At 51.4% G+C, this 17,707-nt stretch overlaps 2 protein-coding genes across 2 annotated transcripts; one reads left to right on the top strand and one right to left on the bottom strand.

Moving 5' to 3' along the window:
- Positions 1-2,554: 2,554 nt before the first annotated feature.
- Positions 2,555-7,345, bottom strand: TSPAN1 (tetraspanin 1). The gene is made up of 8 exons (XM_077752207.1): positions 7,239-7,345; positions 6,728-6,792; positions 4,104-4,310; positions 3,831-3,905; positions 3,616-3,714; positions 3,374-3,529; positions 3,190-3,273; positions 2,555-3,013 (listed from the first exon to the last, which is right to left on the bottom strand). Exons 2-8 carry the CDS (start codon positions 6,782-6,784, stop codon positions 2,966-2,968), a joined length of 726 nt encoding a protein of 241 aa, XP_077608333.1. The 5' UTR covers positions 6,785-6,792; positions 7,239-7,345; the 3' UTR covers positions 2,555-2,965.
- A 3,679-nt stretch (positions 7,346-11,024) lies between these two features.
- P3R3URF (PIK3R3 upstream open reading frame) lies at positions 11,025-11,745 on the top strand. The gene is made up of 2 exons (XM_077752138.1): positions 11,025-11,321; positions 11,599-11,745. The coding sequence occupies exons 1-2, from the start codon at positions 11,075-11,077 to the stop codon at positions 11,640-11,642; spliced, it is 291 nt and encodes a 96-aa protein (XP_077608264.1). The 5' UTR covers positions 11,025-11,074; the 3' UTR covers positions 11,643-11,745.
- The last annotated feature ends 5,962 nt before the right edge of the window (positions 11,746-17,707 follow it).

Genomic DNA, 17,707 nt, shown 5'->3' with positions numbered 1-17,707 from the left:
GCCATTTGGCCACCAGGGGATGCCCCAGTCTCAAACATCAAGGTTTTTCCCTAAGCTCCACCGTAGGAGAATTGAGGCTGACCTTAGCCCCAGTGTACTTGGGGCTGAGCTTACAGAGCCACCCCAAGCCCCTTCCCCACCAGGCTGTTAACCTGCCTAGCTTGTCTGTTTAGGTACCTGTCTCCAGAGATGAAGCAAGAGAACAAAAGGAATACTTGGCATTAGGGGAGGCGATAGGAGAGAGGTGAGTCTAGAAGGGTTGGAAAGGAAGTGAGTGAAACAACTGGGGTGGCATCATTCAGGAGGCTAGGACTGGGTTGCAGATGGAGTTCTAGGAACAAGGATCTGTGGTCCTTAGGGTACTTTTTAAAAATGTTTATTATTTTAATTTTTTTATGTTTTATTTATTTTTGAGAGAGAGGGCACATGAGCAGGGGAAGGCGGGGAGAGAGAGGGAGACATAGAATCTGAAGTAGGATCCAGGCACTGAGCTGTCAGCACAGAGCCCGACGTGCGGCTTGAACCCATGAACGTGACCTGAGCTGAAGTTGGACATTTAACTGACTGAACCACCCTGGTGTCCCTTAATGTTTATTTATTTTTGAGAGAGAGAGAGCAAGTGAGTGGGAGGGAGAGGAGCAGAGAGAGAGGGAGACAGAGGATCATAATCAGGCCCTGCTTTGATGGCAGAGAGCCCGATGTAGGGCTCAGACTCATGTACTGCGAGATCATGACCTGAGCCGAAGTCAGACACTTAACCAACTGAGCCACCCAGGTGCCCCCTTTGGTACTTTGTATGCAGATTTCCATATCTAGACATTCTTCTGGAGAAGAGCCATCAATTTCTTCTTTATTTTTTAATGTTTATCTTTGAGAGAGCATGAGTGGGGGAGAGGTAGAGAGAGGGCGATAAAGGAACCGAAGCGGCTCTGTGCTGACAGCAGCAAACCCGATATGGGGCTCAAATTCACAAACTGAGATCATGACCTGAGCCAAAGTCGGATGCTCAACCAACTGTGTCCACCCAGTTACCCTGAAAAGCCATCATTTACATCAGATTGTCACCTAGCCAGTGATCCAAAGAAGTTAGGAAGTACTAACTTAGTCATAAAAGCACCAGGAAATGGATGGGACTGTCTAGAAGGAGTGGATAAGAAAGCCTAAGGTAGAGGGCAGGACATTTAAGGGATCCAGTATAGACCACACATCTTGAGAAGGGGTCAGCCTGCAGAGTCCTTTCGAGGTAGCCTGGTGAGCTCCTTATGTAGAGTCTTGGCCAGGGAGGCAGGAACTGACTAGAACTCCCGTCCTTTTACCATCTACCCCTCCCTCCACCATGGCTCAGGTGCGGACATTTCTCGCCACCCTGACGCCTTCAGTGTTTGCTGGAGCTAGAGATAGTGCTTTAGGTGCCCCAGCACCTGAGCCAAGCTCAGGAGCAGTTAGCTTTTGAGGTGGAGGCCCTCCCTGGGCAAACGAATCCCCGGCAGCTTCCATGTAGGCACCTGGGGGAGGGTGGTGTGTGAGAGACGGTAAGGCAGTGAGGGCAGGGAGAGGGACCAGTTGCTCTCCCTGCCCAGCCCCCAGCAGACTCCTGATCTGGGCCTCAGACCAGCTCTCAGGCACTGTGTGGCTCTGGCCAGGTTGCTGTTCCTTTGCGGGCTCAGCAAGGGGTAAGAGTTCTGGACTGCCCTAGGAAAACTGGGGAGGAGGCGTCAGGGGTCAGTGGGAAGTAAGGAGGACTGGTTTGCTCGGCTGGGTTTTGCTGGCCGTAGCCTCCCTCCTCAGTGTTGTCCATCCTGGTTCAGCAACAATCAGATTTATGGGATATTCAGGCCTTCAAGTAAATCGGACTCTACGTCAGCCAGGACCCCACCAGACTCTGGAGTCAGACAGTCTGGGCCCACATCAAGGTTCAGCCCTTCAGGGAAGGTTGTGGAAGTGGAACAAGTCACTTGGCCTTTCTAGGCACAGTTTCTAGAGCTTGGGGGTGGTTAAAAGATCAGATCTGTAGAGTCCCAGAGGCAAACCAAGACCAAGATTAACAAGTTTTTTTCTAAAATCCCTAAGGCAGGGACAGGTATGGGCTTTGCCCGAGTGAGAAGGGTAGGCAGCTTGGGTCCTCTGATGGGGGCTTCTGGAGGACTTCCAGAGCCTAAGAAGTGACATTCTCATTGCTTTGGCAGTGTTTCTGGTCTCTCCACCCCCACTTGGGCACAGGCTTGTTATTTTCATAGCTTTCCAGTCCACTGCCCCCACCCAGGAGGGGATAGTTTCAGGCCAAAGTCCTCCCACTTTATAGGAAGGCAGACTGGCCCAGCCCCCAACTCCTCCCTGAGTGCCTTCTTGGTCATCCCTGTTAGGCTCCCTCCCAGGCCTGGAATCCAAATGAAGGGGGAAAATAGGCATCTACCTTCACCCTTGTGACCTTTCCAGGGGACTTCTGAGTCGCCAGCCCTGTAGGAATTTGAGGCCAGGTGAGGCAAGATGGCCCTGCCTCTCCAAGGATACACGAAAAGAGTTCCAAACAGAGACATTTTAATTGGGTTCTGAGTTCTGAAGAGCCTTCTACACATCCGCCTGCTGACTGCTGATTTTGCATATATGCCCATGCTTTAGGGTGCCTTTCTCTCATCCCTCAAGGGTCTGCTGGGATCACCGAGAGCCCCCCCTTCACCTGCGAGGGTGTCAGGGGCTTAAGGGACAGACTAGAAGTATGGGCAGGAAAACTGGCTGCCTTAGAAGTTCTGGCCCCAACCCTACCAATGGAAGGAAAACTCAGGCACAGCCTGAAGGGGGTGGTCCCCTATTTGGCCCCAAGTCCAGAGCAGCAAGGCTGGGCCCACTCTGGCCCAAATGAAACTGTTAGATCCTGTCCGCAGCCCAATCACTGCCACTTGGCAGTGCCAGGATGCCTCTTCCCAGGTCTTATATGGCAGCAGCAGTGGCGGAGGCAGAAGCAGACTTACTGCAAATTGCAGTACAGATACATGGACACGATCATGGCCGCCAGCTGGTGGGAAAGGAATAGTGAGGGATATGATCAGGGTCCTTACGTTTCAGTCCCCTGCTTCCCAGATACTACATGAAGCTCTGTTAGAAGTCTGTCTCCTTCAGCAAGGCCTCCAAGATGGGTCAAGCACCCTGATCCAGTGGGGATATCCTGCCCCAACCTCCTCACCCCCTTACCTCCAAGCCCCCAATTCCGGCTGCCACACCACCCACAGTGACCGCATTGGTTCGGATGTCATACAGAAGCTGACTGAAGCAGCCCTTGGTGGAGGGAAGAGAGGATCTATAGTCAGCAGCTGCACCCCTCTCTCATTCAGCACTTTGAGGACATTAAAGCAGCCCCCAACCTTCTATACCACACCTGTACAATCTTGACATCAGCCTTCTCCTTGGTGCAGGGTTCTGTGGTTGTGCCATTGCCATCGTCAGCGCAACAGTATGGGGGAAAGGTATGGTTCTTCATGAAGTAGGGAGAGCCCTCAAAATCTGTGTAGTTGTTAAAGCCACAGCACTTGAGCTGGAGATGAGGAGGCGAGGGTGGTCAGTGCGGCCTCATTTCTTTCTCCTCACTCCAACCTCTCTCCCCACCCCAGTACACCTTACCCCTGCCATGGTGGTGTTCCACACTTGGGTGAAGTCTTTCTGGGAACCATAGTCTTTCTTGATGGTAGGCACTATCAGGAACGTCAGGAAGTGCTCAGCCTGGGTGGGGCAGACCAGTGCTTAGGGCTGGGTAGGGAAGGCGGCCCTTCACAGGCCACAGCCCACTTGCAGTGCTTTTCCCGCTCCTTCCCTCTTGCCTCATCCCCACTCCTCACCATGGTGGTATACACCAAGGCAACCACAGCAGCTGCAATCTCAGCGATGAAGATGATGAGGAGGATCAAGAAGAACTGAATGGGGAACAGAGGTCTGAATTTTAGAGAGAGACAGTCTCTCCTGCCTTACTTATTGTAACCCACCACCCATGAAAACAAGGCAGTAGCCCCCTCTGCTGAAGCTCCTGGAGTCCAGAGCACGGTTTGGGGATCCCCAGAGCCTGGTCTCAAGGGTGAGGGGACCCTGGGCCTATGGAGCTGGGTTTGACACACCATCATGAGGGCACACTTGTTCTCAGTCTGAGCACCGTAGCAGCCCAGGAAACCAAGAGCAAAGAGCACAGCACCAGCTGCGATGAGGAAGTAGCCCACGTTGACAAACTGCATGGCACTGGATGACAGCGGCCCGAAGATCTTCAGGAAGGATGACCCATCGACGGACACCCAGATGCCCACTGCCAACAGGGCGACACCACACAGCTGGGGACAGAGAGGCAGACCTTAAAACAGTGTGGGCAAGCAGCTCCTTACCGCGCAGTTGAGTCAGGAAGATGGGAAATGAGAAAATTTCTCCCTTTATTGGCTAAGGAGTCTAAAAACTCATCCTGTAGGGAGGAAAAATATTCTGCAGACCCAGAAAGATGGGAGCTGGGCCACCCATAGCCAGAACCTATGCAGATATAAATGGGATCAGGGGTTCCAGAAATATCTACAGGGTGGGGGAGGGGCAAGACTTTTCCTCACTGCTGTCAAGGTCAAGTCACAGAGCTAGGAGTGAAAACAAGCAGGTGAGGCCAGCAGGGCCCCCACACACCCCATTTCCTTGCAGGGGTGAACCGCCCCTGTTCTCTGATAGGTAAAACAGTGGGGTGGTAGCATTGAGCAGGCTCAACAGTCACCATAGCAACAGAGGCGGGGCTGAGGTTTACACCTGCTTCCAACCTTGGAGAGGGACTTGGTGAGAAGGGACATCTACCTTGAGGCCCCATTTGGCTCCTCTCCAGGATCAAACTCACGGCCCGCCCTTCATCTAACCTAGACCTCTCCTTGCCTCACAGGAAAACTGAGGCACCAGAGGGGGAGTACAGCCAGGGTTTCTTTTAGAGGCTCTCTCTGGCTCAACCTCAAGCCTCAGGGATCCAGAGGCCCAGACTGGATAGGAGGTACACTGTCCACATGCCACCGCTCTTAGAGCAAAGCCTTGCTGAGCCAGAGCACCAGCAGATGAATCAGCCTGATATCAGCTTGGTGCCCTGCTATAGAAACTGAGGCTAGAACCAGGTGGCAGACTGTGCCTGGATCCCAGGCATGTTTGCCCAAAGACAGAGAGCTGGGCTCCCAGCCTACAGGGTCAAATTTCAAGGAGTTTGAGACCTGCCCTTCCCTGCCCAGCCTGGCAAAACCTGACCAACAGAGGCCAGAAACCAAACCGGATTTGCCTTTAACCCCCTCGGGCCAGAGCCCCTAGTTTCTCCATATTGCTGGCATCCCTTTGCCTTCTCCAGATACATGGATAAAAGCTAGTGCCCTGAAGCCAAAAGAAGCCCAAGGCATGGACCATATTGGAGTCAGGTAACTCACCTCCAGTCCAATTTCTCCAAAACTCCATCTACATTTCCTTGTCTTCACTTACCCCCGCTTTCACTGACTCTAAGTCACTCTAATGTGGCTCCAAGGTCTGTGGTGCCATCCTGTGTTAAATCTGGTGGGCACTTCATGTACTATACCCTCCTACCCTCTCTGAGAGCGTACCCTCCTTGTTTCCTCCCATTGCTCTTTCTCTGTCTGCTTCTTGGTGGCCGTTTCTCCAGAAAGAGAAGTGTGTTTCCCAGAGGTCACTCTGCCTGAGTGCTCTTATCCACTCAGTGGCTTCACTGACCATTTGTGGCCACATGACTTCCAAATATCCATGTCCAGCTTCAACCAGAGCTGGAACCCCATCGGGTACGCAGCTGCCTGTGGGGCATCCCCCAGGTTGCTCATACCAGAGACATGGGCATTATCTCCAAAACTTCATTCAGCCTTGCCCCTCCTTCCGTCCCTTGGCCACTATCTGAGCGCTTTGCCTTTGTCCATTTCTCCCCATCTCCACCACCATCTCCGGGGTTCACGCCTCATTACTCAGCTTTCTCAAACATGCCCTATACAATCTGTTCCTGGTTTTCTGAACAGTATCTGATTTCATTGCCTCTGGGCCTTTGTGCATGCTTTACAATCTCCTCACCCACTGTAAATTCCCAGCCTCAGCTACTTCCTCCAGATAGTCTTTTCTGACCAGGGTTCAAGCCCCTCCAATGGGCTCCCATAGCCCCTGTGCTAAGGTCAGACATAGCACGTTACCACTGTTTGCCTATCTGCCTTGCTAGATCTGAGATCTTCAAGGGCAGAGAAAGGGCTTGCTCACCTTTCACCCCAGCACTCAGCATAGTCTTAGGCAATAAATGTTTGTTGAATGAATAAGGGCTGTTTGAGGCAGATTTTCTGCTCTGAGATCTTCAGGCATCTCTCCTTTCAGCTGCCCGTCCCACAGAGGCCACTGAATTTCCTTGATCACTAGGCAAGCTTGGGCAAACCTCTTCCTCTTACTGGGCCCCCAATGCATAGAAAAAGGAGAAAATCGCTCCTGTTAGCCTACCCTGCCCTGCCCTAAATCTGGTCTGAAACTTCCTGAAAGGGAAGAGCTTCTCCTAAGCTTCTGCACCCCAACTTGTGTGGTGGCCAGGCTACTCCTGAGACCAGGACTCGGCATTTGGGGAGACTTTTGCACCCTATCATAATGGGAAACTTGCACAACAGAGTCTGGGCACAGAAGTGCCCTGTTTCCCAGTTTGGGCTCTGCTTAGGTTGTGACCCACTCCTGTAGGGAGCCCTGAAGAGCCCAGAACCCCCATACTTACAAAGATGAGGAAATTGAAGAGGGTCATCATGGTTTTAATGAAACTGAAGCACTGCATGGTGGCTCCTGAGAGGCAGACAAGTGTGAGTTAGGAATTAGTGCCACCTGCCTCCACTGCCCCCTGGGCTGGCTTTGCATTTGGACCCTGACATACCAGACTCCAGCATCCAGGACCCATAAGTCACCTAAATCCCCCAGCATCTAGACTCTGACACCTCAGGACTTTTCCCAAGTCCTATCCTGACACCCCTACCTCTCTGCACTGCCCCAGCCCTCTACCAGCACCTGACACATTGAGATACTAACACCCCAGGTTTCCCCGCTGGCGCCTCAAAACCAGCCCGCATGCTATAGGTTACTCCATGCCCTTCCTTGGCACCTCTATGTCCTGGACCCCTCCCCCAACCCAGCCCTAGGCTCTTCCAGGATCCTCCCCATTGGCCTCCCAGCTTCCCACATCTGTTTACAGGTTGATTTCACTATATAGGATAATCCCTATCCCAAGCCATCACCTGTTCTGGGCTCTTGGTAGTGAGTTCTGAAAGAAGACTCTGCCGAGGCTCCAGAGGAGACAGTCCGCTCCAGGGAATTGGCACTTGAGTGGGCAGGCAGTGAGACGGAGCTGGCTCTCACACACCACTGCTCACCTGCGGGCGGGGCAGGACTTTTAAAGGCCTCCCCTGCTTGCCTGCCCGCCTGCCCCACCCAGCAGTCAGTCAGCCTCCTGCCGGGCTGCCCCCTGCTGCCTGGAGATCTGTCCCCCCAGCCACTGGAGCAGCGGGGCCTCGTCGGCCTGGCAACGCCAACCGCCAACAGCAGCACACTCTTCCTGATCTGAAGAAGGAAGAGAAGTCTGAGGATAAACAAGCGGCTCCCAGAAGTTCTGTGTGCCCTCCACCACCACCGGCCACATGTGCTCCTTAGCCCGCATCTGCTGATACACGCATACACCCTAAGTGCTCACAGCACACACTCATCTGCCCAAGCTGCCATCTATATACATATGCAGAGATACATACATAAACACCTAGTAGTGCTCATGAGTGTGCACACACACACATACATGCACACATACTCTGACCTGTGTGTGGACAGACCCCCCCAGCAACTAAGAAACAACAAAGCAACATCTGAGGTGCCTACATAAAGTCTCTCTGTCCTCCTCTCTGTGTTTCTTTGTCTCTGTCTCTCTCACACACACACTCAAGGAAACAGCCAAGGTTTAGTCACTTCTGCCCCCTCCTCTGAGCAGCAAATGACTCATAGTCCTTTTCCCTCTGCAAAATCTCAAATTTCTCCATCTTTCTCCTCCCTTCTTCTTTCCTACTTACTCAGCTACCTTCCCGTACCTTCTCTTGCTTCCCCCCTCCACCCCCTATCCAGTATTCTAAGCAATCTGTGTTAAGCACCCCTTTCTTTTCAGCCAGCAGGTGGCACCATGATCCCACAAAAGCATCACCCCAATTCGAAGGCTCCGTCTGTAATCCGTTCTCCAAGAACCCCTCAAGGGCTTAATTTGAACCTCTGCCTGTCTCTTTCCACTGCCGGTCCACTTTCCTCTCTAACGCCACTGACACTGAGGTGCTGGGGAAGTTCTGCCCTTGGAGTCTCACAGACCAGATACTCCAGTGCTGGTTCTGCTGCTTCTTAGCTGTGTGACCCCGGGGGCATTTCTTACACTCATTTATTTTTATTTTTTAAATTTATTTTGAGAGAGGGAGAGAGAGAGCATGGGAGGGGGGCAAAGAGAGAATCACATGCAGGTTCCATGCTGTCAGTGCAGAGCCATACATGGGGCTCAATCCTGTAAGATCATGACCTGAGCCGAAATCAAGAGTCAGATACTTAACCAACTGAGCCACCCAGGTGCCCCTTCTTAGACTCGATTTTAAGCCTCTGTGTCCTGGTCTGTGTGACAACAGAATAGTCAGAGTTTAAGATAAGATTTTCTCCTCCCTCTGGGACAAACGAGAATGACCACAGAGTGGGAAGGTCAGAATGGGGAGAGGCGTCACCAGACGGGGTATGAGATGGATGAAGTGGACTTTTTAAATTTTTTAAAAATTTGAATATAGTTGACATTAATTTGTTTTGCTTTTTTAATAATGAGAGGAGGCAGCTGAAGAAAGTGGGGGGAGGAAGGGAAGCTAATGACAGTAATATCTGTGTAGATCATGTTTTAAATGCATTACAATATAGTCTTTTTTCCCCTCTTCACAACAACTCTATGAGATTTAATCCCCTTTTAAACGTGGGGAAACAGAGGCACAGCAAGGTTAGGCACTTGCTGTGATCACACAGCTTTTAAGTGGAAGAGCCAGGATTCACCCCTAGCCAGCCTGGTGCCAGAGTCTGTATCTTAACCACCAAGCAGACTGTCTATATTGATAGAATGTCTGAGAAGGCAGGAAGAGCTGACTTCCAGAAAGAGCAGGGGAGGAGGTCTTGGTCTGGGACTTGAGGAAGAAGATGGCCAGGGCAAGTGGGTTTATAAGGTGTAGTGGGTAGAAGCTGATGGGAGAAAGGTCCATTTTCTAAGACTGAGGATAGCAAGAGAAGAGGCTGGAGGGGGAGTGGGTTTGAGGCCGTACAGGGTGGTGCTGAGGACCCTCAAGTCTCCTGGCAGGCTCCTGCAGGAGCAGAGAAAAGGCAGAGGCTGGGAAGGAGGACCAGAGGTGAAACAGGAGGGAAAGACAGTGTGGAGGGAGAAAGGACAAGTCCACAGTCCCACAGCAACTCAGTGCAAGGCCTGGCAGAGCCATTGACAATACTATCTCCTACAAGAAAGGAAATGAACCCCGCGTTGACACAGCTTAGAGCCGCTGGGGACCTAGCAGTTCCTCCACCTGCACTGATTATCCACATGGCTTTCTCCTTCCACTCAGGAAGAATTGGGGCCATGTCACCTCCATCTACATCCCCAGAGCCCAGCACATATGAAGTTGTTAGCGAACATTTCCTGAATGATTGGATGAATAAATGAGTGCAGAACAGCAAGAGTTAAATGTCTGGACTTTGGGCCTTAGCCGTTATGGATAGGAACCCTTGCCTGTCTCTGTGTGACCTCGCCCAACTGAGCCTCAGTTTCCTTATATAGTCGAGTCTCATTATTCATAGCTTCCATATCTGGAATTAGCCTACTCACAAAATTTCATTTGTAACCCCAAACCAATACTTGTGTCACTTTGGCGGTCACTCATGGACATTTGACAAATTTTGAGCTGCCTCATTCTCACATTCTCAGCTGAGGTTGAACAAGAGGATATGCTGCCTTCTTGTTTCACCTCTTCTAATGTAAACACATGTTCTTCTTGTGGGTTATTCAGTGTCACATTTTTTGCATGTTTGTGCTTTTTGTTGGAAATTTTGCCATTTATCAAATAATGCTGAAGTGTTGTCTAGTATTCCTAAGCACAAGAAGCCTGTGATGTGCCTTACAGAGGACATATGTTATAAATGTCATCCAGGTACAAGTTATAGTGGTATTGGCTATAAGTTCAATGTTAATGACTCAACAATATATTTTAAATTAGGTGTCTTTATTTTTCTTTAAGTTTGTTTATTTATTTTGAGAGGGAGAGAGAGAGAATGCACACAAGCTGGGGAGGGGTAAAGAGAGGGAGAGACAGAATCCCAAGCAGACTCTGCACCATCAACGCAGAGCCTGATGCGAGGCTCAAACTCACAAACTGAGATCATGACCTGAGTCAAACTCAAGAGGCAGGACACGTAACTGACTGTGCCACCCAGGGGCCCCTAAATTAGGTGTCTTTAAACAGAAACACACATAAAATAGGTCATGTTCTGATCGATCAGTTGATGAAAATATTGTGACTAGAGACAGGTAGGAATCTAACCCTGTAGATGAATTGGCTCAATTTGCTAATGCACTATTTGTGGTGGCGACTTTATTAACTACTGTGAATAATGAGAATTGACTGTATATGAAGTAGGAATAATGCCAGAGTCTAAACTTTGTAGGGTTGTTGTGGTATTAAAGAGATAGTGTTTGTAAAGTACTCAGTACTGTTTGGTGCACAGCAAATGCTTAATAAATATTGTTAATATTGTTAATGTGGATAAATGAGAAAGTGAGGGAGTAATTTTCCCCTACTCAGAGTTCCTTTTCCCTTGCGGCCAGGCTGAGGTTTTCTGGCCCCTGGGCTGGACCTACAGAGAGAATTGTGAGGGAGCCTGACCTACGGGGAGGGGCTCCCCAGCCCCTGTATTACAGGTCCCTAGGACCTGTAATAAAGAGCACCACCCTTATGCAGACTCTATGTCATAGAGGCCCCAGCTGCCCTGGTCAGTAGCACCCTCAGGCACACTACAGAAGCTCCCTGTGTCTATGGGGCCTTCTCAGCTTGTCCGTGCCCCTAGGCCCCGGGGCTTAAGTTCCCCCTACCGCAGGCCAGGGATGGGCTGGCCTCGGCCTCGATTTCCCAAGATGTTCAAGTGTAGCCGCAGAAGGTATCGGCAGAAACCCCGAGGCCCAACTCCCACCACTGCAGCCACCAATTTTGCCACCATGGCCACAGGTATCAACAACACTCACACCGTCACCACCACCAGTGTGTGGATCCTTCCACCACAAGGTTAGCCAAGGGCCCTGAGGCAGGGTGGGGGGTTGGAAAAATAGGGCCATGGGTTTCCCTCCACTTTAGTCCTGCATAGGCACTCTAGGGGCACACTCTGTGAGAAATACCACCCCAAAAGTATGGTGGGGTCTTGATAGCAGACATCCTAAATGCTGAGAGCCTTAATGGAGGGCATATTGGCTACAACCAGAGGGCTTCGGGGACTGTGAATCTAAGAGCAGAGCTTCCAGAACTGCTTTCTTCCTCACATTCTTCCTTTCCTTCTTCTCCTCAGTTCTCAGACACCTCTGTCAACCTGGCAGCTTTCTGATCTTCTAGAAGTGTCCAGAAACTAGTCCAGAAGCTTGGCTGGCTCCGGACCTGCATCTCCTAGGGGCCCTGGGTGGTTAACAGCAGATCAATACAATCATTTCTGCTCCAACTGCCTTACTCCATTCCAAGGTGTTTCCAGAGAAATATGCAGCAGGGTATGAGGGCAGGGTTGGGGCTGAATGCTCCCAGGGACAGGCTTCAGTGACAACAGCAGGGATGACGGTTAGGCAATGGACGGACAGGACAAGGTTGGCAACACACACCATTTCTCCATCTTTGGCCTCAGCTTTTGATCTGCCCCAGGAGGTAGGGAGCCTTCCTGCATTGTACAGGGAAAAACGTCTCCAGAGACATCTTGGAAGTTATAGGGAGGCAGATCCTTGAGGAGGGAGGTAGAGGCACAAATCAGAAAGAGATAAGATGAAAGAGATTTCACTACTTGAGTGTAACTCCATGAGTGCTTGAATGTGAGATGTTTGTGGCTCTGTGCCTGTGATGGTCAGTGTGCAGAAGGAGCTGTTGGTGTGTGTTTGTCTGAGTGTGTGTGCGTGAAACCAGCACAATGGGAGCCTGAGCTGACATGTGGCTGAGGGGGCCTCTGTAACCGATCTCGTGCTTCTGTGGCTGGCCGTGTGTCGAGGGTAAGGGGACGGGTGTGCCAGAGACAGGCTTCAGCTCACTAAGAGGAATGAAGGTCAGGGGAAAGGGTGAGGGGCAGCCTGAGGGAGGAGAGGGTTGCTTCTGAGGAGGATGGGCCACCTTCAGCCTCCTAGTTGTTCCCTGAGGACAGTGTTTTCCAGGACTGTCAGCTGGGAGCTGCAGTGGTTAGGGGTGGGGCAAGACTGAGTTTGAGTCCAGAAAGGGGGAGGGTGTTAGGCACTCTGGCCTGGGGATTTTCCATTTGGGTTTCTGAGTGTGTGCCCATGTGTCATCAGGTGTAACTGCATTTCTGTGGGGTGTGTCTCCATGGAATTGTGTCTCAGTGGCAGGAAACATTGTGAGGGACTCTGTCTCTAAGGTGTCACTCTGTGTCTGGGTGTGTGTCCAGGGCTCCCTTCCCTGAGGCTTGGGGGTGGAGTGAAGTCTGAGAGCTTTGGTCTGGCCTCCTGGGGTTCAGGAAGCCTGTGAGGAAAAAATGAACTGTGTCTGTGTCCTTCCACTCTAAAGCTTGCCAGACACTGGGACCCTGAGAGGAGGGAAGAAGCAGAGAATTCACTGACACATCATGCCCAGACAGTGCTGGCTGTGGGGGGGCGGGGAGGAGGGGGAGGAGAGGAAGGTGGCTGGGCTAGAGCCCAAGGTCCACAGAAGCGCCCACACATATAAAGACACATGCCACAGTCCACGAACATATGCAGACATGTAAATATAAGTAGACTCACAGACACACAATGCAACAAACACAGATGCATGCAAGTACACACTTATAAACAGAGATACACACACTAATGCCCGTGGCCCTCCCCACATGGCATATGCAACAGCACATACACATGCCTGCAAATGAACACATACGGACATGCATGCATCTGACAAGCACATAAGCTTATAGATAGAAACATGCAATCCCACTCATGCAAACCCAGGCACACACAGACACATGCACACGTGCAGACACACTCACCAGACTTCCCTGCCCCTGCAGCCCTGGAACCCAGAAGCTTCCCTCCCCTGTAAGAGTGTGGGGTGTGTGCGTGCATATGTGTGTGTGTGTGTGTGTGTGTGTGTGTGTACACCCACACTTGTGTTTGTGTGTATCTGTGTCTGTGAGGATGTGTGTGTATGTGTGTGAGTGAGGGGGGTGCTGAGCTGTGGGAACCTGATGACATCATCTCTTCCGGCTATTTTTAGCTCCCTCTGCAATGCCGGGCTCCTCCACTGCCCCTCCTCCTCCAGGCTCCCAGAGGCAGCTGTGGCCAGAGGGCACCCACCACTCCAATGTAGGTGACCCCTGGATGACTGGGTGCAGCTCACTCATTCCGACCCCGCCAGGGCTCTCTGGAGGCTGAGAGTCCCAGAGGAAGAGGCCTGGGCCATGCAGCAGCCTGGAGCAGGAGCCTGGTTAGGTGAACAGACCCGGCTGGTCTCCAGCCCCCAGGGTGCCTCTGCTTCTGCTTTTCAGTCTGAAACTCTGTCTCAGGCAGTAGTGCCTGCCATGTGCCAGGGAGGGTGCCAAGTTCTGGAGACAGCGCAGTGTGCAAGACGGCAGGAGTTCTTCCTGGTGGGTGTTACAGCTCGGTGGGAGACAGACATTAAACAGATCATGCAGGCACCGCACCCAACTGTGGCGAGGACTTTGAACATTGGTAACAAGGGGACTCAGCCTGGGATGATGTTCTCTGTCTCTTCTGTCTCGTGTGATAGCCTGAGGAAGCCAGAGGGGCACCCTCCTTTACCTTCCACCTCCCACCCCATCAAGCGTGCTCCAGAACAGAGCTTCCTTCTCACACTCTGGGCTGTGCTCCCAACATTGCACCAACCACCACCCAAGTGGGGACCCACTGCTATTCCCAGCCCCTTTGCTCTGGAGCCTCCCCATGGTTGATCCCTGGAAGCCAGGCCAGTCCTTAGTCCTCCATCTGCAGATGGGAAAATTGAAACAGAGAAGGGCAGTGCTGGACCACGCCTCCTGGTGCCCGGCAGGGGAGATGGGGCAGGCTGAGAGAGGAGGAAGTGGTGTTGGCACAGCTCGAGTAAGAGCAAGGGGTGGGGTCAGGAGGGCAGGAGGAAGAGGACAGTGGCCTGAGGGGTCCCTGCCCAGAGAAGGCTTCCCGCTCCAGCCAGCTTCTGGGCAGCCACCGGAAAATCGGGTTTGTCAGCTTCAGCCAAGCGCCTGGGGGCTGGAGGAGGGGTCCAGACAGCTGTGGGGAGGCTGCCCAGGGGCCCATCCTCCATCCCAGAGTTTGGCTAAGGCTGTCCTGTTATGGGAGCATTTTGTAATACTGGGACCCTTTGGAGTGTCAGGGGAACAGCTCTAGGCTGGAAGCTGGAGCTCGGAATTCCAGTCCTTGTTCTTCCCCAAACCCTAGTGTGATCCTTGGAAAGTCCTGTCCCCTTTCTTGGCCTTAGGTGGCTCTCCCAGGAAGGAGCCCTGGAGAATCAGGTTCCCCATCCCCAATTTCTGCCCTCTGGATTTTCCTGGGAGTCTGAGTCAGGCACAGAAACACAAAATCAATGGGTAGGGACTGGACCAGACCGCTTCCAGGGCGCCAGGCTGGAGTTCCCTTGTCACCAATGGGTCAATGGCCGGAAGCCCAGCTCCAGCCCTACAATGCAATGCCGGTCACCCCACCCTGACCAGTACCCTCACCCACACCCCCATTTCCGTCCTCTGTTCCTTCCTCACCTTCAGAGAAAGCGACAGAGCTCCCTAGGGAATCTCCCATACCTACTTCATTGGCTCCCTGCCCTGTACTCAACCCTCCCTCCCCCTCTGCCCATTTGACCGAGCCAGTCTCCCAGTTAACTTTCTTTCCCCGGATCCTGGGGCAGGCCAGGGAGGAAAGGAAGCTGGGTGGAAAGGCCGCAAAAGAGCCTGCTTTTCCTGCTACACTCAAATCCTTGGAGCCCAAATGACGGACTTGTGGGGAGGAGGTAGACTAAATGCTGGGCTGCTCTGGAGCCCCAGGGAAAGTGGGAATGTTACCCTTTTCCTATCCAACCATCTCCTTCCCCTGCCTTCAGCGAATTCAGAGAAGAAAGCCCAGAGCTGAGACTTCCATTCTGTGGAAAACAAACACAGAAACCCAGGACAAGTGAGTCCTGGTTATTGTCACTAAGTCAATGACAAATTCATGAAACACAAATACCATAAAATTCTAAATGCATAGAGTCCACAGTCATGGAATCTTAGCATCACAAGATTCTAGTATGGTGAAATCTGAGTTACAGAGTCACAAATATAGAATTCTGCCATCACTGATTCCCAGATCTCAAGGTTAGAATATCCCTGAATTATAAGCCTTGAGAAGTTTGTTAGTGAAGTCTTTACCTTCAGGTGGATGTCTAGAGGACCCCTGAGTGCCTGGGTGGCTCAGTCCATTAAGCATCTGACTCTTGATTTCAGCTCAGGTCATGATCTCTCAGTTTGTGGATTTGAGCCCCATTTCGGGCTCTGCACTGATGGTGCGGAGCTTGCTTGGGATTCCCTCTCTCTCCCTCTCTCTCTGCCGTTCTCTCTCTCTCTCTCTCTCTCAAAATAAATAAACTTAAAAAAGATAAAAGTAAATAAACTGGAGGATCCTCTATTGGGGATGGGCAAAGGAGTTCACACATGAAACACATGAACACTAAGAAGGAGGCAGAGAGCTCAGGGCATATGAACTCAGGATATGTTAAGAAGCCTGCAATAAACCAGACAGAGGACAGACATCTTCCCAGAGGACACATCTTGGTTCCTGAGGATGAGGGGAGTGGGTGGCAGGAGAGGGATAGAGAGAGGGGAACTAAAAAAAACAAGCCAAAGAAAACATAGCCTAAAGAAAAAATGATCAAGGGGCAAGTACACCAGCCACAATACCTCTAGTTTCTCCATGATTGGGATTAACACCAGGCCCCAGGACATTTTCAAAGGTTACTAATGGAATGGCAAGCCTCGTCTGACTTTTTTGGGAAGAAGGTACCAAATAGAAAATATTCCATATACCACAATTTCTTGGGAAGAGCAGACTGTCCAAAGAGGGTGCTGAGCTGTGAACAAGACCACGCTGTGTGGTGGGGTGCAGAGCCCCTAGGAAGGCCTTGGTAAGGGACCTCGTGGAAGGCATCTGTCAGGGGTGGTGCCTGGGAGAAGCATCTCTGCAGAGGGAGCCAAACTTGAGGCAGCACTTGGTATGGGGACTCTTGTCTGATTATGGGGTTGGTTACTCAGTAAACGACGGGGATATTTACCTACCATTTCTGGGAAACTACTGCAAACTCAGGAACCCAGAAGGAGCAGTTCCAGAGAGAGGCAAATGCCAAGCCCTTCTGGGCATGGGAAATGGGGCAATGTCAGCGGGAGATACTCTTGCTCGGCTGTCTGTCTTTGGATTCAGCTCAATACCTCAGCCCCGACCTCAGTCCACATCCCCATTTGCCTCCCTCTCCCTGTTTGCCTGTCATTCTACCTACCTCCATCTGCTCTGTGGCTTTTGGCAAATTGTGTCCCTTCTCTAGGCCTCAAACATCCTTTGCTTTCTTTTGAAGGTCTTTTGGGTCCTAAACGCAGGTTTTAGTATTTCATAGTCCTGGTTTCGTCCAGATCAGTTCCATTTCAGATGTCTCCATTCTCAGCTTCCAGAGAAAGTCTCAGGCAGCTTCAGGGGAGAATGGAGGGAATAGGGAATACAAATAATGCTCACATTTGAAATTCTATATGTGTCAGTTCCTACAACAGGTGTTTTATAAATCTTACAGGATGCTCACAACCATCCTGTGTATATAAATCATTGCTCCCATTTTATAGATGGAGGGACTGAGGCTCAGGGAGGATAAATGACATGCCTAAGGTCATTTAGCTAGGGAGGACTGGAATCTCAGCAAAGTCTGTCTTAATCTGAGGGCTATGGTTTCAGATTAGCATTAATCCATGTGGCTTCAACAGGTAAAGTGAAGGTAATCAATATGGCTGACCCCAAAAGGTAAGGAGTTCCATTTAGGGAAGTAGGCAAATAGGGGCTGACGGCATGTGCTGAGAGAAAATCTGAACTGAGTCTCCTGTTGGGGACTCTCGGTGTTCTCAACTCAGACTGGAGAGAGCTGGACTGGGGTGGGGGTGGGGGGTTGGAGTGGAGAGTAGTGTGGTCCTGGGCTGGTCTTCAGGGGGTTGAGGGGCTGCTGTCACTGTTCCTGGAGATAGTGTGTATTTGTTGGAGAGGGGCTGTGAATGGGGGCTTCTTCACTTTCTGGGATGGCCTAGTCAACCCCCCTCCAACCCCCACCCTTCCTGGAACTGGTTGTCAGGCCCCTGGAACCTTGGGGGCAGGGGACTTTCCAGCTGGGTAGCATCATGGTGAGTTGTCATTAGACTTACCTCCTTGAGGTTCTCAGAACCTTTTGGATTCCTAAGCTTCATCAACCTTGCACAATTG

Source organism: Crocuta crocuta, unplaced genomic scaffold, assembly GCF_008692635.1.
Source record: "Crocuta crocuta isolate KB4526 unplaced genomic scaffold, BGI_CrCroc_1.0 scaffold367, whole genome shotgun sequence".
Classification (NCBI taxonomy): Eukaryota; Metazoa; Chordata; class Mammalia; order Carnivora; family Hyaenidae; genus Crocuta; species Crocuta crocuta.
Note: the sequence above shows the minus strand (reverse complement) of the source record. Positions and strands in the feature narration are given on the sequence as shown.